This window comes from Tenrec ecaudatus, chromosome 6 (assembly GCF_050624435.1).
Source record: "Tenrec ecaudatus isolate mTenEca1 chromosome 6, mTenEca1.hap1, whole genome shotgun sequence".
In the NCBI taxonomy this organism is placed as follows: domain Eukaryota; kingdom Metazoa; phylum Chordata; class Mammalia; order Afrosoricida; family Tenrecidae; genus Tenrec; species Tenrec ecaudatus.
The window spans coordinates 27,943,325-27,960,270 of NC_134535.1; the positions used below are offsets into that span (position 1 = coordinate 27,943,325).

Here is a 16,946-nt window from a genome sequence, read left to right on the forward strand (position 1 = left end):
AAGTTCTCCATCTTTACTAGAACCAATCCTAGAAACTGGTACCCCCTGGGTTGAACACAGTCTGTGCTGAAAACTAAGAGCAGGAGGCCTTCTGCACCCTCCATCCCACCACCCCAATCACAGGGCTCTTACCCTCCAATAGCCTCTGTAACAATAGCCTCAATATGACAGAGGGACATGACAGAACACCCCAAAGTGAGGCTCTACAGCTGGTTGGTCTTTCCATTACCTTTGTAGGCACTTTAACATCCTTCTGAAGGATGGAAAGATCTCTGTAATAATTCTTCATGTCTTCTCTGAGCATTTCAACACTTATAGACATGGCTTCATCCAGAGCCTCGTAATCGTAAGATGACGATTTTCTGATTCTCTTAAACTGCTTATTCTGAAGTTGCCTGAGGTAGTACGCCCAACGATTGGGAAACTCACGTAAAAGTGCACCAATTAAAGACACTACCAGAGGAGAACCTAAAAAGTAAATAAATAAGTGAAAATACGCACTGTTCTACAACTGTCTTAGTTTTAAAATCACCACTAATGTGAGAATCAACTTATTCTCAGGAAGTAATTTTTGCCACATGTTACTTAGGACCTGGAAACATTTATAACTCTTGGGATAACTTGTAGGAATATTTATTCTAAAGAAATCACTAAAAATAAGAATGATTTCAGATATGACAAAATAATAATAATTTATAAATCAAGGGTTCAGGGGGGAGGGAGGAGGGAGGGAAAAAAATGAGGAGCTGATACTAAGGGCTCAAGTAGAAAGACGGTGCTTTGAGAATGATGATGGCAACATATGTACAAATGTGCTTGACACAATTGATGTATGTATGAATTGTGATAAGAGCTGCATGAGCCCCTAATAAAATGATTTTTTTTAATTTCATTTTAAAACATTTATTACAACATTATTTGCAATAGTAAACAATTCTAAACAATGTAAATAAATAGGGAAATAGTTGAATAAATTTAAAAACTGAGAAAAAAATATTTGCAAAAATATGTCCAAGGACTAATATTTTCAACAGGCTTAAAAGGTAAAAATAAATTTTAAATATTTAGACTCTCAAAGAGGGTGAGTCAAGAGTTAATTTCAAAAAGAGGGAAATATCCTATTAAACATGTAAAAAGTTTATTTCTGCTAATAAAAATGTACATTAAACCAAATCTTTCACTTAGAAAATTTGAATACTGTTTTTATAAAATCCCAACTTAGAAAAATATTGTTTTTATCCTACCCATCTTACTAAGAAGGTTCCTGACATACTGTGCATATTCACTAAATAGTTTTTGATAAATCTATACTACAACATGTATCATTTAAAATATTAAAGAACACAAAACACTAAATATTCCAGAAAATTTTTGAATGCTCACATGCTAAATATATTAGCTTAACCTGCAAAATGGAATACATTTCCCCATAACCTCCTCATACACAAAATAAATTAACTATACCTTTACATTCTCTTATAATACTATGAGCTTGTTCTGGCAAATCTGCTTTCTTCATATTAACAAAAAGGGATAATATTTCAAGTCCTTTTTCTTTTCCTAAGCCACTCTCCACAGGAACTACATATTTAGGGCCTGCAACAAAAATCAGCACATAGTAAGTATTCTGATATGACAATACAGACCCACAAAGAACCCCTAGGGGACAACTCTGTCCTGCAGGGTGACTATGAGTCAGAAACAACCTAACTACAACATATTCAAATTCAAATAAACTACAACACATAGATACTACACAGTACATTAATAACCCTTACCCATTACTGAATCTGTAACACTCTTGTCTCTGGTGGTAAGAAGAATTTGACACTGATTGTCAAAAGCTTTTAAAACCCAAGGATCCCAAATATCATCCAAGATCAAGAGAGACCTAATAAGAAAAAGAGAGAGAAAAACTGTAATGAGTTATAACACTTTTAAATTTCTTTTAAAAATGATAATGACACCAGGGTCCTGTAAAACCTAAAACTCTAAAGAGAGAATTATGTTTACTTTATGGCTCTTACTATTCTCTTTCTACATGCTCTACCCACTGTGCTAAAATAAAATTAGAAGGAAAAAAACTAGACTTCCCAATTCCCCCTTGAACTACCCGAAACCAATATTAAAGTTTTAAAAAACTCACAGCTATCAAGATAAGTAGGACTCATTGGTACCCTGTAAGACAGAGTAGAGTCGTGCCTGTAGGTTCTGAGACTGGAACACCTTGCAGGGGTAGAGAGAGGACTGCATACACTACCGTATAGACTCGAGTAGGAGCTGGCCCAACTATCAGCTGAGGCACCTAATTTTCCCACAAAAACTGCATTAAAAATGTGCTGAAAACTCAGCTTATACACGCGCACACACGGTATTTAAGTATAAGTGACTTCATCAACTAGTCCTTATCTAATGCCTAAGAACTTCAAATAATGGGACTTCTCAATTCAGTTTTAAACACCAAAAACACTGGAACTGAGCTTAGAACAGTATTAGGATGAATCACATGCCATCTGTGATATCTGAAGACTGTTGACCAAAAAATTGTCAATTTAATATGCTGAAACCTAACAGAACGTACTAATACATTAATAGGGTGTAGGTTTGGTTTGGTTTGGTTTTGCATCTAGGCCTCCAGTTGGCTTATTCATAGCGATAGCTACCTCTGGGTCAATTTCTGTTTGGTCTAAGAACTTTTTCAAACTCATCAAAACAGGTGGGACCACTGAGGAAACATACAACTTTCCTCTTTAATGCTTCCTCCCCACCCATTATCATGACCCCAATTCTACCTTACAAATCCGTCTAGACCAGAGCATGTACACTGGGTACAGATAAAAGCTCTCAACACAGGGAATCCAGGGCAGATAAACCCCTCAGGACCAAAAATGAGAGTAGTGATACCAGGAGGCTAAGAGGAAGGTGGGGGAGAAACGGGAACCAATCACAGTGACTGACATATAACCCCCTCTCAGGGCGGCCAACAACAGAAAAGTGGGTGAAGGGAGACAGCAGTCAATGTAAGACTTAAAAATAAATAAGAATTTATAAATTATCAAGGGTTCATGAGGTAGGGAGGATAGGAGAGGGGGGAAATTACCTGATACCAAGGAGTCAAGTAGAAAGAAAATGTTTTAAAAATGATGGCAACGTATGTACAAATGTGCTTGACACAATGTATAGATGTATGGACTGTGATAAGTGCTATAAGAACCCCCAATAAAATGGTTTAAAAAAAAGGTGGAAACACATATTCAACTAAAATCTGATACCATAAATATGTACAAGCATCTGAATGGCATACTACAAATAAAGTTATCATAGGTACATGTTGGCAAATGCAAAACCAGAAGTAAAATGACAGAGAGAAACAAAAGGACTGGTTTTATAAACCATGGTCTGATAGTGGTTGCAATATTTTCCTGAAGTCACTCTTATTTTCCAAAATAAGGTAAGTTGGATAATATGAGAAGTGCCTGAGCAAGGAAGAGAGAATGTGGCTCCTGGTTTCAACAGTCCTACGCCCTGCAGGAAAATGGATACCAGCAATTATCAGCGGCCGTGAAGGAATAGTGAAGGGGTCTGGATGAGAAAGAGAGGAGAGGACCTCTGCAGTAGAAATATGCATCAGAATACCAATAGAGCTTTTTCTAAAAATTACTCCTTTCTCTCTCACTAGTATTCTGATACTAATCTGTTTACCAATTTTGGAATCACTGCCACACCCAAACATATTAAAGTGTATTGTACCCACCAGTGCTTTAGGGCAAAAAAGGGTCAATACCACTACCTAAGTCTCTCCCGATACACTGTAACATTCCCAACGCACACTTTATTCATTTTTGTATTTACAACACCTTGCCAGAAACCAGCACAACATTCAATGCTGACCAGGTAAATAAATGATAAAGTGCTAAATCTATGAAACCAAACTGTTAAGACTGCGTCTGAGTTATACTCAACACAATTAAGCTACTGTCTCCCTCTTGGCTAAGGCAGTGTCAAATGATTGATAACAGCATCCAGCACGTAAATCCTAATGACAATTAATTAATGACAGAACACAAAAGGCAAACATTTGAAGCCCAGAGAAGTAAAAGAGTTCATTTTTATCTCTAAAAAAAGAAGGGTCATAATTAAGAACAATGAGTTCTTAGTATTTGGCCTGTGGTAGTTACATACCCTATTGTCAATTTGAGGAGTAAGAGTGGATGGGTGTTTAGCCTGTCAATCAGATCAAAGCTTGATGACCCCATTGGGAGGTGAGAGATACTTCTCCCTGCTCACTCCCTGGGAGACACTGCAGCTGACTGGACACATGGAACTATGTTAGTGCCGCGCTGGAGGAGCCAGGTGCAGACCCCTGCCAGTGCTGAGATGCTTACAAGATCACTGGATCCACAGACTCTCCACCCACTGGCCTGTGATCTTCCTGCATTCGATATCATTGCTTGTGTTTCGTAAGTCAGAAGAGAACTTTATAGACTGGTATCAGACATGTGGACTAATTTCGGATTTATGGACTTGATCTGTACTGGGCTGGAATGTTTTCTTAATGTACAATTACTTTCTTTCTTAAGTTCTTTCTTATACACCATGAGTGTCTATGAATTTGTTTTTCTAGGGTACCAAGACTAACACATGGCCCTCCTCGATACCTGCCCTCAAGTAGTGATCACTGAAAATATGGGTGTTGTGGTAAAGTATGGTAAAGAAATCAGATGGTGCCCAGCTTTCAGAAAAAATATTTGGGGTCTTAAAGGTTTGTCATAAAACAAGCTGCCATCTAAACGAGGTGTCAGTTGAATCTACACAGAAGGAGCGCACCAGCCTGTGTGTCCAAGGATTGCTATTAATATTCATGATCAGATACAGTAATTGTATTAAAGCTTAAATTCTAAGCACCTGGTTTACAGAAGGCTATGGGTAGTATGAAAGCCCAAAGTCCCCCTGCAGAGTCCCCACATGGATTAGCCTCCACTGAATTCCCTCTGACCATGGACCAGTGATGTGAATAGGCTTGCCATCAGAGCACATTGGAAGGTGCAGTACCCCCATCCCTTGGCCAGCCCAGGAAAGGGCAACCTCCCTCAGAGGTGATGGAGATCACCATACTGAACGTAGCATAGTCATGAGTCGGACTGCCTTGGGGAAGCCACTGGACCAGTATCTTAAGTTCTTCTGTCTAAAAAAATGTACATGTCCCAATCATGGCCCCGCTGCTGCTTCTGGAGTCCCACTATAACTGACAGTGATCTGCAGCCAACTGTGTTTGTGTGACCTCCTATGTTCTCTTCCACCTCCCATGTTCCACATCTCAGCACACCCTTGAATACCGTGATGACTTCGTACGATTGGTCTCTTTCATTCAGATGATACAGCTATGTTGTCTTATCCTTACCCATTTAAGACTTAAGAGATGTTCTTTCTAAAATAGAAAAAGAGAGGCTACTATTATAAAAGCCCTCCTGACTCAGTCTTTTACCAGTTGCCTTCATTTACTCTCTCTTGTTCTAAGCTTAGTAGATTTGAGACAGTAATGAGTTCCAGGTAAGGAGCTTTCCCTTCTTAGTACAAACCACTCATCTACACAAGAAGTATTTCTTCAAGGCCTACAACGGTCCATATGAGACAACATGTAGCTAGGATGCAAAGCAGAAATCAGGTAGCAATCTTAAGCCAAGCCGCAGTCATGAATTCTCTTAATGTAGAAGAACAGTAAAAAGTAATGGCTCTCTCTTAAACCCTCTAGAAGAGCGGTTCTCAGCCTGGGGGTCAAATGACCCGATGGTCTTAGGAACTGAGACACCACTCCTATATCCGTCTCCAGGCAAGGCCGCCCACATGCAGATACGCCCACATGCGGGCTCACCACAGCATAAGGAGCTGTATTAAAGGCTTAGAATCACTGCTATAGAGAAAAGCAGAGAAAGAGCCTGATGATGTCAAGATGTCAGTAGTCAGGCTCAATGTGAATTTAGTATACCAACTAAATTTGACCATCTGTACCTTGGGTGTTTGCGCAGCATCAGAATGCGAAGGCGGTCCTTAGCCTCTTCAATATTGAGTGGAAGCCTCTGAGAGAAACTGTCATCCTGATCCAGCCGTGTGCAAAGATTCTGCAGTTTCATCAGAAGCCCAGATTTATCTTGTTTCCCAACTGAAACCCAATGCACACCCCCTGGGAAACAACCTGGGGAGGTAAAGAAGAAATAAATTACGGTGTCTGAGCAGGACGTTCCCTTTGAATTATTGTACTAAGAAACAGATTTACTCCAATCTTCAATGTCTTCACTCTCTTCAATTTCTCTTGATTTAGGCTTTGACTTCTGCTAATCTGACCTTACAGCCTGAATCCACGAGAAAGGGAAGATATCAAGAAATTAAAGGGGAACCGATTACAAGGATCTCCATGTGCCCTCCTCCCAGGGGGACAGACAACAGAAAAGGGGGTGAAGGGAGATGCCGGACAGGGTAAGATATGACAAAATAATAATTTATAAATTATCAAGGGCTCATGACGGAGGGGGAGCGGGAAGGGAGGGGGAAAAAAGAGGACTTGATGCAAAGGGCTTAAGTGGAGAGCAAATGCTTTGAAAATGATGAGGGCAACGAATGTACAGATGTGCTTTACACAACTGATGTGTGTATGGATTGTGATAAGAGTTGTAAGAGCCCCTAATAAAACAATTTTAAAAGAATATAGTAAAAGAAGAATGGAGGATGGAGGCAACTGACCCTTGTCTGGCAGCCATTGGCCCTGGGCTGGTGTGGAGACAGGTTCTCCCTCCCTTGTGCATCTACCGAGGTCAGATGTGGCCTCCACACTGTTCCCTCACTTTGAACACGAATTTAGACTCAAGTATTGATTCTACGGCCTATTAGTTATGCAATATTTAGCAACCCACTCAAGTTTTATCTCATCATCTTTTATACTGAAATAAGCCTGTTTAACCCACCTATTTCAGAATTGCCATGAGAAATTAATGACAGAAAACATATGAAAGCGATACAATAGCTGTAAACTGTTTTAACAGGCAGGGTTATGGGTGTTAATAATAGGAAAACCTTATAAATACTGAGCTTTTAAGCAATAAGCACGATACAGAAATGGCATTACTATGAGTGTTACTGTTCATTTTAACATCATTATCATCAATGTCACCAGCAAGTCACAAATATCTGGAAGTATCTTTGCTTACATATGCACCAGGGAGCAAATGTCAGGACTCTCACATTTCTGAGGCTGTAAATCATTACAGGAGCAGACAGCCTCATCCTCCTTCCTTGGAGCAGTTGATGGATTGGAACTGTTAACCAGTTAGCAATCCAACCCAGAATCCCCTAGCCCCACGAGAGTTCCTAGGTTTTTGTGGCAGTTACATAATCTCCTGTCAACTTGAGTGAAGGTGTAGAGTCTAGTCTGTCAATCAGATCATAGTCAATGAGGCCTCTGTGTGGTCATGGCCTTCTCCTGAGGATTCTGGGAACTCCTGTCTTCCTCCCTGTTTACAAGTCACTTAGAAACACTCTGATGGCAGCAAGAGCCCTGGAGAGACTTCCACCACCACTGGATCCACTCACAGTCCTGTCATCTTCCTGCATTTGGCAGCATTGCATGTGTTGCTTGAGACTGAAGAGCAATATATAGACTGGTATCAGACATATGGGGCTAATATCGGACTGATGGACTTGATCTGAACTGGGCTGGGATGTTTTCTTAATATTCAATTAATCTTTGATATAAAGCTCTCTTACATACATATGAGTATCTCTGGATTTGTTTCTCTAGTCAACCCAGAGTAGCATAGTTTTCATAGGCCATGTGTAATCAGCCCCACAAAAATATTTAAATATTTGAGGGGTCCATTAAAAGGGTCTTCAAAAAGTTAATGTAAATCACATATTATAAAATGCTCTGCATGGATTTCAATTTTTTCTTCACACCAAGAAAACTCATGCTAGCTTGCTGTAACATCTCTGGACAGGATCTAGTTAAGGCACTAAGAAGGGTAAGACCCAAGTTTGAAAAGAGCTCCCATCAGAACAACATAAATTTTGCTAATTTCAAAACAAGAATAAATATCAAACTCATAGTTAATTTTGGGTGGAAGAATGGTGGTTATTAATGCTTTATGAAAATTTTATGGGGACACTGCCCAAAGAAATCAGGTTACAAATGTTAACTCATTGTAAGAAAGAAGAGACAACAGATGAAGTCTGCAGTGGCTGACTAGCTCCATCAATTTTCCAGGAAACAATTAATCTTCTTAGTACCCTAACTGAAGAGGGCTGACAATTGGTAGCAGGCACAATACCAGCAACCTCTCTATGCTATTGTGTGTCCTGTCTACAACAGGTAAAAGCTGAGAACCTCCTGTAATGTCCACGACAGCTTCCGTTCTCATTGCAGCCTCTCCCAAGGAATGGGAGAATCTTTACCTATGAATGAAGCCTGACGCAGGTCTTGACAATTTGATTACTGATCTGAAGCTGTGTTGTATCTTAAAAGTGACCTGAGACCCTGAACCTATACTAAGAAAATAACTGGTTCCGCAGAACAGGTATGAATAGGCAAAAGAATAAAGTTACTTCCTTAATATAACCTACAAACCTCAATGCAATCGTCATTGCTACTGAGTAAATCTAATAAAATTGACATGGCTGATGATCCTAAGTTTAACTTGGAACTCAGGTGGGTGCCATTCTCCAGTTAAGAGGAAGTAATAGTCTGGACGATGCAACAGGCGCACGGATAAACAACTGCTCCTCCTCCCGGCACGGAGAAGGTGTCAGTATGTTACCCAAGACACAGTTCTACAAAGGCTAGGTACAGGAGAATCCTAAGGTGTGAAGGGTATGTGCTCGGGAGTGTTTCAATATGAGCAACAGACTCTAGGCCCAAGTCTAAGAGGAGACTGATGGGCTAAATAGCAAGAATAAAAAATGAGAAGACTTGATAGGTCTACGAATTTTAATGGTAAACTTCAGGAATAGGAGAATAAGTGGAGACTGGCAAGGAGTAGAATGTCAACCATAAAGCTTCCACAAATGATGTCATTTCTAGTGATGACATCGCCAAGGGCCATGAGATCAGGAACGCATCTGGCTAATGAGGAATGAAGACATGGCCACTAGAGATTAAGAGTTCAAGAAATTAAGAGTCAAAAGTTTTAGGTGACTCATTCACATAGATAACAAAATCATTCCTATAAGCCAACAGAAGGGCTTAAGAGGCTATTTGAAGATGAAAATTTCAATATTTAATGGATGATTATATCTCTGGGAAAGACTAGAGACAAATCTCAATGGATAAAAAAAAGTGTAGCTTTAAAAAAAAATAAACTAAAAACTTTAGCTGGAGAGTGCGTATAGTGGTCTGGATGAGGCACCAGAGAGCAGAGCCAGCACCCACGCCATCTTCTGGAGTTTAAGCATATGGAATATAAAGGGGAAATAACTGTCACATACACTAACAGCTTCAGATTAGGTCAAATTACACAGTCTGAGAACAGGCTAATGATAAAGAGGAGTTTTCTGAACATGGAAGGAGGTCTAGAGGGGACAGTAGCTGGGTTCAAAAATGAAGGGCAACTACAACAGACTTTGGCGCTGTACTGAACAATAGCTATAAATAACCAGGCGACAGAGACTTCTGTAGCATCTGGATTCAGGAGAGCTGTGAAACATGGTTTGATAACTAGTGCTAGTGTTTAGGAAGACAAACAAGTCCTACTGCTTTACTCGTAAAAGTTCTTGAAGTTTCTTAGTCAGTTCAAGTCAGCCATTATGAAATATTAAATCTCCCAGGCTTCAGTTAGTGTGTTACAGCTGTGTTTTCTGTGTGTACAGGTTGGAAAGTTCTAAAATAAAAGTTATGAGGGACCTACTACCAATTGTTAGCATTACCTCCGATGAAAAATTTGGTATTTAAGAGAAATAAAGATCAAGTAAAGCATTTTTACTTTTCCTCTTTTTAATGAATTTATTACTTTAACAATACTTAAAAATATCTTAAGCAACTTATTGTTCTAAAAGTATTTTTTGTTTTATTTTATGATTAATCCTTCCTTTTTAAAATCATCCCAAGAGTAAAGATGAAGCTAAAAGAGTATCCTGATTGTAGTTAGTTCAAAATCTCTTCAGATTTAAATTCAAGTACCTGTTACCTAGGTGAAAGATTTTTCTCTCCTAAATTTAAGCAAATCTAAAACAAATGAGGGCATTATAATGCCCTAATATAAAGCACATGCAAGAAAAGTAATAGTACCAACTTTAAAAATATGAACAAGCAAACCAACCAGTTGATTTGGAATCTCATACTAGCACAATAAGGAGCCCCAGCAGCGCTGTCAGGTAAGCACTGGGCTGCTAAGCACAAGGCTGGTGGTCCAGACCCATCAGCCACTTGGAGGGGGGCGCCAAGGCTATCTGCTCTCATAAATATTTACTACCTCAGAAACCCTACACTCTCTCGATCTGAGTAGGAATCAACTGACGGTCCTGGGTGTGGTTTTCCTTTTGATGTTCCATCACAATATGACATTTAGCGAAATTCCAACCCGTTGCCGCACAATCAATTCCAACTCACAGCGACCCTATCAGACAGGGAAGAATCGTGCCTGCAGTGTTTTCACGCCTGGAACCTCTACAGAAGCAGACTGTCACATCTCTCTCCTGCAGCATGGATGGTGGGTTAAAACTACCCATCCTACTGCTAACAGCTGGTGTTTAACCACTGCACCCACAGGCTCCTTGTTAAACAGTGAACCATGAATTACACATTTCAGAAGTCATCCAGGCATCCTGACTATGGGCACAAGAGGGAGCAAATGAGCCTTGAACAAGGCTTATAACTGTAATTTACTCCGGGAAAGCTATAGAGAAAAGTAAACTTATTCCCAGAAAATTCTCAATCCAATGCACAGCCACTATGCCACAAGGGCACCTCCTTATTCCAAGAAAAGTAACTCCACTTTACTTTCACATGAGGTTTAACCTAATGGCAATCAGGTCTTTATAATATCCAGGAAAGATTGCCACATCTCCCGCCCACAGAGAGGCTGGTATGTTCAAATCACCAATTTTCAGTTGGCAAGCCAAGAACTGTAACTATTGTTTTACTAGGGACCCTTATAGGACAAAACAGATGAGCTAAATAGGAGATTGATAGCCACATATAAAGGCAGACTATAATAGAGTCCTAGTGGCATAGTAGCTGTGCACTGAGCTGCTAACTGCAAGTTCAGCAGTTCGAAATCACCAGCTGCTCTGAGGGAGAAAAATGAAGCTCTGTACTCCTGTAAAGTTTCAGTCTTGGAAACCCACAGAGGCAGTTCTGCTCTGCCCTAGAGTCACTATGAGTCAGCTATGACTCAAGGGCAGTGAGTCTAGTTATTATGATATAGAGGCAATCTAGACAAAGAAGTAATTGTAAAACTATAACAGGACAACTTATACAAAACTTAGCAAGTAAAACATCCGAAAGCCAAAAAGGCTGGCTAGTGTACCAAAATTAAGGATTTTTCTTCTATTTAGGACATTTTAAAGTTAATACTTAACAAATGATGAAACGCTATTTAGATATAAAAGCAGACAGGTTTAATATTTAAAATATATAAGAAATGTCCAAAGAGCAGTAAGGAAAAGATGAGCTGCCAATGATACAATTAACAAAGAATATACATAAAATCTATTAAAAACAAAATCTCAAAGAATAATAAATCTAGAAAGAAATGTACAAATTCTAGATATAACAAATTAAATAACACGTTACACCTACTTCTCTGGCAAAAATTTAAAAACGGAATGACAGCAAGGTCACAGGCAATGAGGGCACAGAAGCACTTTCACCCAGCAGCAGAATGGGGAGGGGGTCTAATGTTCATCTCCGTACTCCATCTCATCTTATGAATCGACTCCTAACGACACATAGTCAAGAAATCCTCATTCACTTAACCGCTCAGCCAGCTTTATTGGGCAGCAGAAAGCTGTAGACAATATACCTGTCCCATTCACTGAGGAAATAGATTGCAAAAATGTGGTGGATGCACGTTGCGGATGGTAGCAGTCAGATGAATTCTAAAAACAATGTCAAGGGAATTCAGATAAAATAAGGAACACCCTGCCATTTACGGAAACTGAAAATACCCGCATACAAACATATATTTTATGAAGCCCAAATTAAAGAATACACAGTAAGTAGTTTAGCAGGGTTACCTATGGGTAACCTATAGGAAAAGGGACGTGAGAATGGGAGTCTTTAACAGGAAATAAAGCAAGTAACTGAGCCTTGGACAGACTATGATAATAGGCCATGAACTAAAGAATATGATTAACTTCAGTCTCTATATTTATGATCCCACAAAAGTATGTCAGAAATATTCATTAAGCTCACTGTATACTGGAAAAGGTGTTCTGGTGGCTGTGGGCTAGGTGCTGGACTGCCAACTGCAAGGTCAGAGGTTCAAATCCATTAGCCACTCCTTGGGAGAAAACTGGGGTTATCCCTATAAAGATTTACAGAAAACCTGATCTAGGGTCGCTAATGGTTGAAATCAACTATAAAGCAGTGAGGTGCAGTTGGGATTGGTGGGAATGTACAAAGTGGCTAAAATCTGCCCTAAGTTCACAATTTATACACAATTTTAGATATTAATTCCATATTGTACAGCTGTAGAGCCTAAAAACAAGATGACATCACTTATGCTCAGCTAGAAGAGCAATAGCCTAACTTTTAGAAGTAGTAATTAGGTTATTTCTGTAGATTTAGATATAATCGACACTTTCTAATTAATTAATTCCTGCGTTCCAGACAGTCAACAGACAACTGGATCCGTGAGAGTCTGTTTAGCAGACACTAATCCCTCAGACCTACGTCTTATCGAAACTTAGTTCTGAGGAAGAAAGGATTTCAAGAGTCATTTTGATAAGTATCCAAATGACTCATCTAACCCATTTGGACTTCCCTGGCTTTCTCTCTCTGTTCTCATCACTGCCTCATTTCAGGCACATCGCCTAGTCTCACACTGCGCTGCCATCCAACTCACAAAGTGTACGATCAACTAATTAATTTCAGGCATTGTTTTAACTTCAGAGATTATTCAGCAGTCACTGGTCATGTTTAACCCTCAAAACTGAAAATATGTTCAATAATCTATAGAGTGGTTTAAATTGAGTTAGGAGGGCAGTCTTTGCATCAGTATGTGACAAATAAAACGTATTTTTAAGAAAATCCATCATAATGTTGAAAGAAATACAGTACTCATTTCCTTACAATGAAAATATGGACATCAATTTTATCTTGAAATGCCCTGCGTAACAAACATTTCAGCTTAAAGAAAGAAAGAAAAAACAACAATGCAGTCATGACACTTCCATTGAAGTCTTAAAAGACTTACCTGTAATGAAAGAGAACATACCAGGGGTTAGGAATTGGGACATACTTCTGACCAAAATATAATGCCTACAAAGGCTGTTATGTGTAAACTAAGCCCAGGTGTGTACCATAGATGTACCCTCATCTCTGAATTCCTAAATCTCTATGGGTCACCGCTCATTCCATTCATTTTGTCATCTAATCATATACTAACTTACCTGCTCATTATGTCTTGTATATGAAAAAAATTATTAACTAGATTTGGAATTGTCACGATATTCTCCTAGAGGTATAATAAAGAAAGAATTCACTAACAAATGGAGGCAACAAAAAATACCTGGAGTCATGCAAGTAGTCCTGAGGAACATCAGTCTCATTAAGGCCAAAAGAACATGTCCTAACCTTTTACTGCCTGATGTGCCCTTCCTCATTCAATTAACAGCCCAGACCCTTCCTACTTTCCCTACTCTCCCATTCCTCTGACCTACATATTAAACTCTTATTCTTCCTCCAAAATGTCATCTCATTCAGGAAGCCTGTCCTACCCATCCCCTCTGCCAAAGAGTTCTGCTTCCTTCCTTTGTTCTAAGTTTATACTATGGACCATATATCATACTTTGTTCATATTTGCCTTCCTACTAGACTGTGAATCATTTTCTTAGATGCAGACTGCCTGCCTATCTTTTATATTCCTAATGCCTCAAATGGTGCGATGCTCAAAGTCGGCGCTGACTAAGCGTTTGCAGAAATCACTAGTATCCTGGGGTTTACACACAAGGTAGATTAGTAAAGTTCTTATTTTATCTTATTTTTTTTAAGAGAAGCAACTGAAACAATTATAGAAATGGAATTAACAGCTTAAACTAATTCAGCATGCCAAATATATGGGACAGTTACTCACTGACAACACCATTAATGTGACTCAAGTCCAGGAATCTCCTTTCTTACAATTCCAAAATAGATATTCAACTGACAAGGAGATTTAAGTCCAATCCTGCCAAAATGCAAGGGTACCATTTTTCAAGATCCTTTTTCAACACTATAATACCTCAATTGTTAAGATGCAAGGGAACCAGCTTCATTCCAGAGATGCTATACCATCTGATCCACAATAGTGAGTTTATTGCCTTGGCTAGTTGAGCTTCTCTAAAATCCTGAGCAGGAAATATATTTCAAGTTGAATCGTGGCTATGATAGACAAAAAGAGTTCCTGAGGGATGCAAACAGTTAAGTGCTTGATTGCTAACTAGAAGGTCAGCAGTTTGAGTCTACTAAAGGCAACAAGAAGTTTGATTATATAAAGAAGAATGCATTATCAAGATTGGAGGAAGTTTATCAACACCCGGAAACATGCATATGACAAAATCTTGCTTGCTGAAAATGAAAAGGACTTGAAGCATTTACTGACAAAAATAAAGGAATATAGCCTTATCAGCATGAATTTAAACTCAATAAAAGGAAAACTATATCCTCACAACTAGACCAGTATGTATCATCGTGATCAACAAAGAAAAGATGAAGTTGTCAAGGACTTCATCTTGCTTGGATCCACAATCAATACTCAGGGAAGCAGCAGTTAAGAGAGCAAACGATGAATTGCAAAGGAGGTTACTTTAAGGAATTAAGGGGTGCCTGACCCAAGCCAAGGTATTTTCCACAGCCTCATATGCATGTGAAAGCTGGACATAAAATAAGAGAGACAGCTGAATCGATGCATTTGAATTATGGTACTGGCCCAGATTATTGACAGAACCAAGGACTGCCAAAAAAACAAACAACTCTTATCTTCGAAGAAGTACAACCAGAATACTCTCTAGAGACAAGGATGGCAAGACTTCATCACATGTACTTTGAGCATGGTACCAGGAAAGACCAATCCCTGGAGAAGAACATCATGTTTGGCTAAATAGAGGGGAAGAGAAACGGACCAAGACCTTCAACAAAATGGACTGACACAGAGGCCACAACAATGGACTCAAGCCTAAGAACAAGTGTGAGGCTGCCACAGAACTGGGCAGTATTTCATTCTGTGGTGCATGGGGTCACTGTAAGTCGTAGCTGGCTCAACAACACCTAACAACCATAGAGGCACCTTGAAAGAAAACCCTGGTATCTACTTCCACACACCAGCTACCGAAAACGCTACAGAGCACAGTTCTGTCTTGATACACATGGTGTTGCCAGGAGTCAAAATCAATTCCATGGCAACTGGTTTGGGTTCTGGCTGATGGTAGGCACAATGAGGAGCTCAAGAATGCAGGCGGTCTCACAAAGTGAAAAGGGGAAGAAAAAGGACTGCACCTCACATCGCACCGGAGCCTCAAGGGGCTCAGAGGTGCTAACACCTTCACGTTAGCACAGTAAGTCCTATTTTCAAGTCTGGCTCCAGAACTGTAAGGTAATAAATCAGGGGAGTGTTAAGCCATTAAACTTGTGGCAATTTGTTACAGTGGCAACAGGAAAGTAATACAACACAATCCTTACGTGGTGTCAACAATGCATAAGTAACCAAAACTTACCTTCTAAGAGGAAGTGATCTCGCACAGCTTCTGCAGCTAGTACAGACTTTCCACAGCCTGCCATTCCATAGACGGTGACCCAGCCTGGCTCACCATTCAGCATGGCGAGCTTTTGCTGAATTGCATTAACCAGCTTCTTCCTAGTAACAAAAACAACTGGCCTCTGTGGTACGCCACCTTCACACAGGACTGTCCGTACTGAAATCCAAAATAAACCAGCATGAGTAAATGGAGCTCATTTAAAATGGTTATTCAAGAAACACAGAAGCGGAGGAAGATAAAGAACTCCTCCAGCGCCAGCAGAGAGAAAACGCTCTTGGACCCTGAGTTTGAACTTCTAGATCGGACACTGTGAGAAACTTGCTTCTTAAAACCAAACTAATCAAGACAGCCTCAGCATCTCTTAAGGAGTAAGATACGTGGCTAACTTACTAACTTCAACTCTTTGATTTCTTAGCATACCCAGAGGGAAAAACATACATGCGCACAGCAAGATGACTCTGGACAATACCTGTCCTCACCCGCGGGAGCCCTTCCTGACTCTCCACCTTTTATTCTTTTTTTTGCATATTGAAAACTGGGAATTAGAGTATAAAAAGAATACTATTTATGGAAGCCCTTTAAAGAAAATCGATTTCTAAAGATCCTTTTTCCTACATATAATCTCTCTGGATATGCTTCCTAAAGAAGGACATCATGTTTAGTAAAGTAGCAGGTCAGCAAAAAGAGGAAGATCTTCAACAAAATGGACTGACACATCGATTGCAACAATGGGCTCACACATAACAGCTCTGAGATGGCAAATGACTGGGCGGGCGGTGTGCGCAGGATCACCATGAGTTGGAACCGACCTAATAGCCCTATTAACTACACAGAAATGGAGAAGAACTTAAGGCTCTATAAATTAAATCTTATTTCTAAAAATAAGTGTATGTGTTGTTAACTCAGCAGTAAACAATCAGTAGGCAAACAGAAAATGTGAGGATTAACATATTTGTGAGGGTTAAAATAGTTAAACTGCAAAACTATCCTATCATTTTTCCATATGC

General features: G+C 39.6%; 1 protein-coding gene across 2 annotated transcripts in view; it reads right to left on the minus strand.

Moving 5' to 3' along the window:
• The window catches only part of APAF1 (apoptotic peptidase activating factor 1), an 85,898-nt gene that overhangs the window by 64,103 nt on the left and 4,849 nt on the right, over positions 1 to 16,946 (minus strand). For both annotated transcript variants that reach the window (XM_075551130.1, XM_075551131.1), the window contains 5 exons: positions 15,898 to 16,095; positions 6,010 to 6,193; positions 1,779 to 1,891; positions 1,465 to 1,596; positions 230 to 468 (listed from right to left, as the gene is read on the minus strand). In XM_075551130.1, coding sequence (XP_075407245.1) covers positions 230 to 468; positions 1,465 to 1,596; positions 1,779 to 1,891; positions 6,010 to 6,193; positions 15,898 to 16,095 — 866 coding nt within the window. The remainder of the gene's footprint in view (positions 1 to 229; positions 469 to 1,464; positions 1,597 to 1,778; positions 1,892 to 6,009; positions 6,194 to 15,897; positions 16,096 to 16,946) is intronic.